Raw genomic sequence first — 11,391 nt, forward strand, 5'->3', positions numbered from 1 at the left:
GATTTCAAATAGTTTAGTGATTAAATTGAAAAAATTAAAAGCTTAGTAACCAAAATAAAACATGAGCAATAGGTGAGCAACCATCTCTATACTTTACCTATTTAATTAATTGTAAGGATTTTCTCTACTTTTAGCTTAGCATGGAAGATTCTAAGATCGTATAATAAAAAATTGTGTTTCATAGATAATTAATAAAGGCGAGTTATTTGAGTTGATTATACTTTGGAAATTTAAAATAAAATTTAAAATGTTAGAAGAAAATTAAATTAATTATTTTTAATATTATAGTAACAAATTGGCTAACACTATCAAGGGATGAATTTTTTCAATAATTTTGTTAAATTGATTCTGATGTTTTGAAATTTAAAATTTCAATAAAAAAGTTAGAACTTTTAACAATGGGGTAAACATGTACAATTTGACAATTTTTAATGTATTATTTCAGTTTCTACCATATTTTTCCCTGATCAATACTTAAGAATGATATTTTTTTGGGTTACTAAAATGAAAGCGGATTAGAAGTTGGGTGATCAAAATGAAAGTGTAAACATAATGTGACATGTACAATTAATCGCCATTAGAGATTTAACACTTAGATGACTAAAATGAAAGCGATTTAAAAGTTGGTTGATAAAATTGCAAAAAGTTCATTTTTTGTGACCAAAATGAAAACACTCTAAAAGTTGGGTGACTAACTAGGTAGCTTACCAACTCAAGGCATTATTCTTATTAAATTTTCTACATATCTATGCTATTATTTAAGTTCATGACTGAGTTGGTGACAAGGTTGGTGTCACCCTCAACCGGGTCACCAACTCAGTTAGAAAAATTACGGACATGCCTTTTGTAATTAAAATAAATTATACTACTCGGATATTCTAATATTTTTAATTTAAAAAACAATAAAAATATGCATATTAAGGATATGAACCCAAACCAATTGTGTTAGTAAAACTTTAATTTACCATGCAACTAGAGCTTTATGTTAATATTTTTATACATTTTAATTTTATTATGCACACTTCATTACTTCCATCATTTGTATATATTAATAATGTATTTAATTGAGTTAGTGACACAAGTTAACTCGACATCGACTCAAGATTAAAAACAACACAATGATAAATAATTTAATTAAAATTTTAAATTTAATACTGTATATATTTTTAATGTATTATTATTACTTAGTTAAAAGTCATGCATTGCATTATTTATTATATATTATTTTTAAACATACATTTATAGTTTCCACACATAACTACGTATGATAAAATTTATAAGAAAACATAATGTTTCTCTATTTAAACAAACTCACTAAGTCATTACTTAAAAATATGATATTATTATCATTTTTTTGAATAACTAATACCAAGTTAGGTTTACGTAAAAGAAACTCTTTTAAAATTCAAGTAGTAATACCATCTTTAAACACCTCTAATCTTAGTGGCCTTTTTCCCTTTCTTTGCCTTGCCCTTGTATAATTTTTTTATACAAACGAGAGATTAACCTTAATTAATATAAAACGAGATCACATTACATCAGGTAGATCATCATGTAAAGACTAAAGGATTTCATCTGAGGGTTGCATAAATGTAACATTGCCCAAAAGTCTTGAGAAAGACATTTTTGTCAAACCATCCACTACCTTGTTGCCTTCTCTGAAAACATGTATTAAGTGAATTGTCGAATCACGTTGGAGAAGCTTTTTGGTGTTATGGATTACAAAAGAACCATACTGCTCCTTTCCATATTCTTAAATTGCTTGAATAGCTTCCTTACTGTCTGTCTCAAGCACCATTTTCTTCAGCCTGAAACTCCAAGCTATTTGGAGCCCATCAAGTATACCCCAGAGTTCAGCCATGAGCACCAAGCAACTCTCGAGATTTCTTGTGAAGCTTGCAATCCATACTCCAACCTGGTCACAGATTAATCCACCCACAATAGCAATCCCTGAAAGTTGACACATAACACCATAAGTATTCACGTTCTTCCATCCATCATCTAGTGGTTTACATCTTATGGCTTTACGAGAATCAGCATTTATGTGCCTCAATGTCTGGTTCGACCCATGGTTTGCCTTAAGAAAAATGTCTTTCATCCAACAACTTTTTCCCAAAAATACTATCGGTTTCCATAAACTCAGCATGAAATACATAATTATTTCTCCTAATCCAAAATTGCCAAAAGATACTACCAAACAATGTTACCCAAGCGCTAGGAATACAGGCAAAATATTTAGGATCAGTTAGATTTTTAACAAACCATTCTTCCAAGCTGAGACTCATGTCTCGTTTCCACCTTAGTAACAGAAAGCCAAGTTTCCACAGCTGGTGTACAAAATCGCAGTACATGGTCAGTATTTTCCAACGCGCTTCCACAAACCATACAACTTCCATCAAGAGTCATTTTTCTTCTCACTCTGTTCTCAGTGGATAGAATTCTATCTAAAAAGGCTAGTCAAATGAAAACACACACCTTTTGAGGAACTCGAATGTACCAAATCCGATGCCAAATCCCATTGTATCTACTCCTTTCCACCCCCACAATTAGTAGCGTAGACAGATCACACTGAAAACAAATTCTTTTTTATCGTGAACCCAACTTGCAGAGTCATCAACGTCATCATCTAATGGACATAGGATGACTGGATGTGGCAGAACCAAGTTAAGAATAGACCAATTCCAATCTCCACTCGGCGTAACAGGCTCCTTCATAGAGACATGCTTCTTAGGAATGCCTTCAGGTTGTGTACAATTGTTTACTAGGAACCTTGTATAACTTTAATTAACTTTTAGATAAATACAATTCTTTTAACATCTATAGTAAAAATTAAAATTCCAGCTAATATCATATAGTTTGGTAAATACATCCAACAAATAAAAAATTAATATGGTTGATGGGAATAATATTACAGTAAGAGGATTTTGAGAGACATTTAAAATTATATAAAGAAAAATAAGACTAAACTTAGATGAAGCTGAATATACCCTAAACGCTAAGCAAATTATATAAAAACCAAGCCATACGTTGTGTAAGTGAACATGTCCTTGATGCTCTTGTTCTCTGGGTTGTCCATGAAGTGCAATTGGCCACCTTTTGTCACTTTCAATAAATTTTATTTGTATCGACCCACTCTATGTGAAGCAATGTAGAATAATCTTGGATAAGGATATGATGGATCCATAATTTTACTTTGTTTAACAAATATTCTTATTCTTGTTTCTTCCTTATTTATTTATCCTATAATATAACCCATTCCATGGATTTAAAATTGTTGTCACAATCCATTTTAAGTCTTCTTCCATTTTCTTTCTATTAACAATGTATTTTGATTTATGAATAAATTCATAATATAAAAATATAATTAATAATTTTAACAACTTTATTCTATTAACATAAATGATGCTTTTAACTAAATTACAAATATTTAATATATATTAAAAATATTTGTCGAGAAATACTTTGATTTGAAACTTTAAAGAGTACAAATATATGCTAGTGTGAGTAAAGGCATCGAGCAAGTCAAAAATTAGTATCATTGATGGCAATGAAGGATTTCCATTAGAAAAGTAAATGGAGATACCAAACTTGGATGGACTTCAATTCCTCCAAAGACAAATATGGGGATAAACTAGTATATGATAGCACTATAAATATACATTTCAGATGCATCCATTCTCCATTTCAGTTTTCGTAGCTACCAACATGAAGCTTGCAGCAGCCATCGACGCCTTTGATTCTTTGATGCCATACGTACTCCACTTGGTGCTTCTATACGTCTCTGCCGGTCTCTTTTACTTTCTTTACAAATACAAATCTAGCGGCGGCGGCCCCAACCCCAACCTCCCTCCTGGTAAAAAGGGTCTTCCATACATCGGTGAAACCTTGGATTTTGTGTTGGCGTCCAGAAGGGGAACTCCTGAGAAATTCGTGACTGATAGAACTACCAAATATTCACCCGATGTGTTTCGCACATCACTGCTTGGAGAAGACATGGCCGTCTTCTGCGGCTCCGCTGGTAACAAGTTCCTTTTCTCCGGCCAAAACAAATATGTCACTTCATGGTGGCCGGATTCTATTAAGAAAGCTTTGATGGACCCATCCAGTGTTGACAATTCTTCCAAAGAAGAATCCACTAAACTTCGGGCCTATCTTCCTCCTTTTCTCAAGCCTGAGTCCCTGCAACATTTCATACCAGTCATGGATATAATGGCGAAAGAGCACCTAAATCAACATTGGTCGCCGTATAATGAAGTCCAAGTTTTCCCACTCTCCAAGAAGTACACGTTCGCACTGGCTTGTCGTCTTTTCATGAGCGTCACGGATAACGACGAGATCGAGAACTTCGCGAAGCCATTTGCTCTTGCCACTGCGGGTCTCATGTCGGTTCCCATAGATCTTCCAGGTACAACTTTCAATCGGGCAGTGAAGGCAGGCAGACTGATTCGACAACGGCTTTTAGCCCTCATTACCCAGAAGAAAAATGAGATATTGGAGAAAGGGAAAACAGTAGCCTCAGACTTGGTTGACAGCATGCTGATGGATGGTATGACTGAGGTTGAGATCGGCAATAAGATTGTGGGCTTCTTTATTGCCAGCCATGACACAACAAGCACTGCCATCACCTTCATTGTTAGCTATCTTTCGGATTATCCTGAAGTATATAACAGGGTCCTTGAAGGTACGTGATTTAGCTTGATTTTAAGCACCCATGACATTGGGATGGGACTATTCATGAATAAAGTAATGTTTTCAACTAGTTGCTGGGAAAATGCAGAACAAATGGAAGTATTAAGATGCAAGGAGGCAGGGGAGCCATTGAGATGGGAAGATATACGGAAGATGAAGTATACATGGTGCGTGGCATCCGAAGTAATGAGGTTGGCTCCGCCTGCTAATGGATCTTTCAGAGAGGCCATAACCGACTTCACTTACGCAGGTTATACAATCCCAAAGGGATGGAAGGTAACTAATACATATTTTTTTTAAAAATAAAATAATGCAACCATATATAATAAATATTGATTTAATTGTACTAAAATGGTCAGGCGTTTTGGATGGTGCATACAACGCACAAGAATCCGAAATACTTTCCGGATCCAGAGAGATTTGATCCATCAAGGTTTGAAGGGAATGGTCCTGCACCCTACTCCTTTGTACCATTTGGGGGAGGTCCTCGAATGTGCCCTGGCAAGGAGTATGCTCGACTTGAAATCCTCACTTTCATCCACAATCTGCTCACCACTTTCAAATGGGTTAAACTCAATCCCAATGAGAAGATTTCCTACATTCCATCACCCATTCCTAAGGAGGGTCTTCCCATCAAAATCCAACCCCTTCTAAATTAATTGTTCCTATTTAATAACTTTTCCATAAGTGAGTTAAATATCTCACTCTTATTTTTAATTATCGATGGGGTTTCAAAACTCTATAAATGCTTGATGTAATAATATCTTTTAAATAAATTATAAAATCAGAAATAAATGGCCAGTGCCTCATTTGGGAAAACTATGGTTTAGTAATTTGTCTCTAGTCAGCTTTCATCCCTTTGGAAACCCACTGGTAAAATCCAATTTACAGGCTTAGGTCTTAACTACTTTATTGTTTCCTTCATTATAACTCTGATTATGATTATGTTGTACAAAATGGACCATAGTTTATTGGGGTCATTTTCTTATTGTGCGCAAATGGGAATCCAACCTTAGGACATCCACTGCTACAATTTCCTATGTTTCAGTTTGGTTAAAATTAGGAGTGAGTAAAATCTCATTTGATTCGAAAAGCTCAATAAAAATTTAAATTTTTAATTAAATAGTTTGAGTTATTTGAATTAATCGAGTTATTCGAATTAATCGAGTTATTCGGATCAACTTGAATAAGAAATCAAATTTTTCGGTTAACTTGAATTGGAATTACACAAATCGAGTTATCAAAAAATTCGAATAAGAAAAGGAAAAAATATGTCGTTTTGATAAATGTTTACCTTTTCTAAAGTTAAAAGTCAAAACCATTAAGTTAAAAGGCAAAACTACATCACTTTGATAAATGTTTACCCATTAAGTTAAAAGCAAAACCATTATATTGTTTATGTAGTTAAATAATCTTGTACTTTATCTACTAGTTAAATAATCAGTCCATGTAAACGCAACTTTGAGTATAAATAATAGAATTCGTTAACTTGATTCGACTTGACTTGAAATTTTTCGACTTTATTTGATTTGATTCGAAAATATTTTAAATTGAGTTTAGTTGCTAAAATAGAATTCGTCAACTCAACTAACTAGAAATTTTTTGACTCGATTCGACTCTACTCGATCGAATGCTCACCCCTAGTTAAGATCACTAGAATTACGAGTTCAAAACTTTGATATGGATATTTTTAAGAAAATTGGTAGAGGTATTGGATCTCTCCTAAGAGTTGATAGTCACACATTTACTAACGAAAGGGATAGATATGGTCATTTATACGTTCAACTAAATCTCTGTAAACCCCTTTCTTGTTTTGTTACTGGCGAAGGATATAAACAAGCTATTATCTACGAAGGTTTGAATTCTCTCTTGTTGGAAGATCAACCACTCTATCGAAAAATGCCATCCTTCTACTTCTCCATTTGTTAATGCTATTAACCATTTAGATCCATCGCACTTGGATGTTCATACCACTAGTCCCTCTACTTTTGATGGCTACAGTCCGTGGCTCATTATTCAAAGGAAAAACAAGCCAAAGCCGGAAGTAATTGATCTCAAGCTTGTAACTATTGATCAATTGTGAAGAATAATATCTTGAATCAAAAAGTGAAGGGTAAGGGAAAAATTATCTCAAACTCACCCAACTATAAATATCCTTAATCCCACTTTGCTTCCCCCAACAAAGCAGAAAGCTATTAGCTTCCCCTATGACACCAATGTCAACTTTGAATGTTCTAGTGGGATACTATTGGCGATTTGTTAAAAGATTCTCGATGATAGCTATCCCATTGACTAAGTTACTACAGAAGAATATCAATTTTGAATGGTCCAAGAAATGTTAGAAATGTTTGGAGAAGTTGAAGACAATGTTAACTAAGGCACCAATACTAACACTGTAACACCTCATACCCAACCCGATTGTCAAGTCCGAACTACAGAATGCCACATTCGTTGCTGGACCAATTATGATTAATCACATGCAAATTTCAATCTTAAATGCCTAAATACTAACATTGCGTGCATAAAATACGAAAACTAACCATTTTAGGGTCAAATATGAGCTTAAGAAAGCTTAATACCATCCATAGATTGAACTAGGACCAAACTAAAAAGCTTTTAAAATATTTCAAGTGAGTGTTGTGACTTCCAGAGCTTGGTGTCACGCCATTGAAGATAGTATTAGCTTCCCCTATGACACCAACGTCAACTTTGAATGTTCTAGTAGGATACTATTGGCGATTTGTTAAAAGATTCTCAATGATAGCTATCCCATTGACTAAGTTACTATAGAAGAATATCAATTTTGAATGGTCCAAGAAATGTTGGAAATGTTTTGAGAAGTTGAAAACAATGTTAACTAAGGCACCGATACTAACATTGTAACACCTCATACCCAACTCGATTGTCAGGTCCGAACTACAAAATGCCACATTCGTTGCCGGAGCAATTATGATTAATCACATGCAAGTTTCAATCTTAAATGCCTAAATACTAGCATTACGTGCATAAAACACGAAAACTAACCATTTTAGGGTCAAATATGAGCTTAAGAAAGCTCAATACCATCCATAGGCTGAACTAGGACCAAACTAAAAAACTTTTAAAATATTTCAAGTGGGTGTTGCGACTTCCAGAGCTTGGTGTCACGTCATTGAAGACAGTAGCCAAGCTTCCCAACTTGAGGACCAAATTGCAAAGTTTTCAAAATAAAACAAATTCGACATCGCGACCTCAAGCAGGAGACGTCACGACGAGATGGCCTGAGTTGCGATATTCAAGTTGCAACATTGCAGGCAGACCATTAGGTCCCTGTTTCAAATGTTTTCCACCTAGCATGTTTAACATCATTTTGCACCAAAGCCCCAATTCAACCATTCTATACTATTAAAACATGTACAAAATATGGTTATCAATCTATTAACATCAGCTTCATGCTTGACTATAACCAAAATCACAAATCACAACCTTTATATAAGTATTTTGGACCATTTCTAACATTTGATGAAAAAAAAAACCTAGGTACATGTCAGTAACATAATGAAAAAGGGCTATAAAAACTTAAGTTAATTTTATTAGTGTCATGTGGATGTTTCCTAAGGCTTCAAGAATACTTGTACCTGCACACGGAATAAACAAATCGTATGCTAAGCGATAGGGCTCAGTGGTACTTTCATGATTCAAGATAACAAAAACAATAATGAATTTTCATATATAACACATTTACATAATGTATTCAAGTCTCATCTATCAAACAAAATAATTCACATATTTGGTACAAGTAAGAACATAGATATGCGAATTAACCAATCCATTCATCAATATATGCATGACAAATGAACTAGGCATACCATTTGACAAATCACTTATATCTTACTATCTATCCTTATCAACTATGTGGTCACATAGCTCTATATGCAATTTACATCATGGTATTCATGTTTTATAGTACTATTATTTTCTTACCATTCAAACTCGTTTCTGAATTTTATCGACTCATTCGTACTCATTTCGGCCCCCAAGGCTCGTTCTCAAATAATTTGCTTAATAGCTTACATGATCTTTCTATCACATTCCATATAAGAATACAAGTGAAACCATTTCATCATACAATATTACTTACCAAGTTCACCATTTATAAATTTATTAACATGACTTAGACTCAGAATGATACACGGATCGTCCATCCAACACACCAAACTGGCACTGAAGTACATCATCAGATAAACCAAAGTAAGGTAAACTGGCATGTAAGGCGCATACTAGCACATGAAACGCATCTTGGCGCACAAATCACATAGTAGCACATGAAGTGCATCCTAGAAAGCAAATTGTATATCTGGCATACTAGGTGCATCCTAGAGCATAAACGCATAATCCCATACACAAACCAATCCCATGGCATGCCAATTATATCCAACACAGCCCGAACAACTAATAGGGTACCAACATTCAATCTATTTTTATGATTTAAAGCATATAACATTCCTCAATCATAATCGTAATCATAATCCAAATCATTATCATTATCAAACCCATACATTTCATATTATATAACATATTCCATTTCAATTTCCATATCACATAACATAATTCATGTTTTTCATTTCAATTTTCATTCTAATCATTTTAGTCTTCTATTATGATAATCCCTACCAATCTTGATCAAAACATGTCATACTATCAGAATATACTCACCTCAATGTTTCACCAATCAATAAACATGCATATGCAAGCAAATATTACTATCTCAAATCATAAAAGTACAAACTGTGGTCTCGCATCACTCATCAACTACTCTCGCTTTCCCTTTCTCTCTCAAAGTTTCTACATCGACATTAGCTATGAATAGTCATAAAACATAACACACTAACAATTTCCACCCAATCCATAACAAAATATCAATTTATGCATATTTTATAATTTATTCAATTCAGTCTCTATAACTAGAACAAGCATAACTTTCAATCTAAAGTTTCGGATTAAACTCTGATTTCATATACATTCATTAGGAACCGTCTACTTTCTATTCCTAACAAAATTTTAGAATAGATTTTTTCTTTTATTCAATTTGGTCCATAATGTACGAAACTAATAATTAAACTTTAAATTTCAATCATTTTTCTTAATCTAAGCTTAATTTTTAAAAATTACACACCTAATTTATTCAATTCTAAACAATGGAAACTTATCAAAATTTCACCAATTGGTCAAACTGATCCATGTAATAGCCCGTTTTTAGGTCAAATCAGAATAATGGTTTGGGACCACAAATCCGAAGTCAAAATATTTATTTTATTATTTTAATAAGGTTTACAGTATGTTAGATAAATTATGTGGAAGTTTCATAAGGAATTTTTACTATTTAAATGCTTAATTCGGTAAAAATGACTAAATCGCGTAAAGCATAAAATATGAGTTCTATTGTTTAAAGGTATTAAATAGCTATGGTTTATTGATGTGGAAGTCCTTATAATGTTATTTGACCTTATTTTAAGTTAATGGACATTCATGTCCATGAATTTCATGTTATTATAAGTTTATTTATAAGGTTATATTAGTAATTTAGTTATTAAAGTAATAATAATAAAACAAAATGCCAAAATTTCCTAACTGTTTATCCTTTTCTTCACAGAAAAAAAAAAAAAAGAGAAGCCATTTTATGCTTTTAGGTTTCAGCAACTTCAATTCTTAATTAAGGTACAATTTTGACTCGATTTTTAATGATTTCTATGTTTTTGAACTCGTTGCAACTTAATCCAGCTAGCCCGTACCTTCGTTTTTGAAACAGTTATAGATTTTGAAAAGTTCCATTATTGAATACTTGTGTTATTTGTTATTAAATGATGTATTTTGGAGGTTTGATGATAGTTTTACTAGTTTTCTAAAGTAATTTTTGACAAAAATGTAAAATAGGGATTAAATTGTGAATTGTAAAAAGTAGTTGTTAAAGGTGTGAAATAATGAAATTTTTGGGCTAGTAGTAGCATATAGGAAATTTGGCTATCTTGGGTTATAGCCTAATTGTGTAAAATTGCCATTTTGTGTATAAAAGACTAATTTGCAAAGTAGTAAAAATTTTAGGGGTAAATTTATAATTTAGCCAAAAATGAAAGTTTTAGGCTAAATTGAATTGAATGAAAGTTTGAATGAGTTAATTTGATATCATATAGATCAAGATAAGCAAATACCGGAATTAGATCATGGGAAACGAAAGGTAGACGAGTAGTCAACGGTTATCCGAACAACTCGAGGTAAGTTCGTATAATTAGAATCGAACTATACTATACTTGCAATGGTTGAATTGAATGTTTATAATTGAATTACTTGATGATATATCGAATGTGTTACAAGCTTTAATTGAACTATAAGAATTCATTGGATACAAGTGACATGTTACTGTACTTACCGTCGAGCTCCTGCATTTGTTGCAGACTCACTATAGCTCATAAGAGCTTCCCGTTCAGCTCAATAGAGCTTCTCTTTCAGCTCAATAGAGCTTCCCGTTTCTAGCTTAATTGAGCTTACAGTTATTAACTCATTATGAGCTTACTGGCCATGTCTCGAAAGAGCATGTATGATGATGAATGGACGGATTATTAACATTGTTCACTCGATTATCCTTTGAAGTTCTAATAGATTCAACGAGCCTAAATAATATTATATGAATAAGATATGGTTTATGTATTAGTTGAATGACTAATA

General features: G+C 33.0%; 2 protein-coding genes across 2 annotated transcripts; one reads left to right on the forward strand and one right to left on the reverse strand.

Annotated features, from left to right (window-relative positions):
- Positions 1–1,753: 1,753 nt before the first annotated feature.
- Positions 1,754–2,406, reverse strand: LOC108462700 (uncharacterized). Its single transcript, XM_017762617.1, has 2 exons — positions 2,263–2,406; positions 1,754–2,077 (listed from the first exon to the last, which is right to left on the reverse strand). The coding sequence occupies exons 1-2, from the start codon at positions 2,404–2,406 to the stop codon at positions 1,754–1,756; spliced, it is 468 nt and encodes a 155-aa protein (XP_017618106.1).
- Positions 2,407–3,521: 1,115 nt separating this feature from the next.
- Positions 3,522–5,461, forward strand: LOC108462699 (beta-amyrin 28-monooxygenase-like). The gene is made up of 3 exons (XM_017762616.2): positions 3,522–4,681; positions 4,778–4,965; positions 5,049–5,461. The coding sequence occupies exons 1-3, from the start codon at positions 3,667–3,669 to the stop codon at positions 5,346–5,348; spliced, it is 1,503 nt and encodes a 500-aa protein (XP_017618105.2). The 5' UTR covers positions 3,522–3,666; the 3' UTR covers positions 5,349–5,461.
- The last annotated feature ends 5,930 nt before the right edge of the window (positions 5,462–11,391 follow it).

The sequence above is a fragment of the Gossypium arboreum genome, chromosome 13, assembly GCF_025698485.1.
Source record: "Gossypium arboreum isolate Shixiya-1 chromosome 13, ASM2569848v2, whole genome shotgun sequence".
Taxonomy (NCBI): domain Eukaryota; kingdom Viridiplantae; phylum Streptophyta; class Magnoliopsida; order Malvales; family Malvaceae; genus Gossypium; species Gossypium arboreum.

Bases quoted from the DNA above. Each gene is read 5' to 3' on its own strand.
- LOC108462700 (XM_017762617.1), bottom strand. From the start codon at position 2,406: ATGACTCTTGATGGAAGTTGTATGGTTTGTGGAAGCGCGTTGGAAAAT. The intron at 2,078-2,262 runs GTTTGTTAAAAA...ATTTTTCTTAAG, and splicing joins AGTCTCAGCTTGGAAGAATG to GCAAACCATGGGTCGAACCA.
- LOC108462699 (XM_017762616.2), top strand. From the start codon at position 3,667: ATGCATCCATTCTCCATTTCAGTTTTCGTAGCTACCAACATGAAGCTT. The intron at 4,682-4,777 runs GTACGTGATTTA...GGGAAAATGCAG, and splicing joins ATATAACAGGGTCCTTGAAG to AACAAATGGAAGTATTAAGA. The intron at 4,966-5,048 runs GTAACTAATACA...TAAAATGGTCAG, and splicing joins CAATCCCAAAGGGATGGAAG to GCGTTTTGGATGGTGCATAC.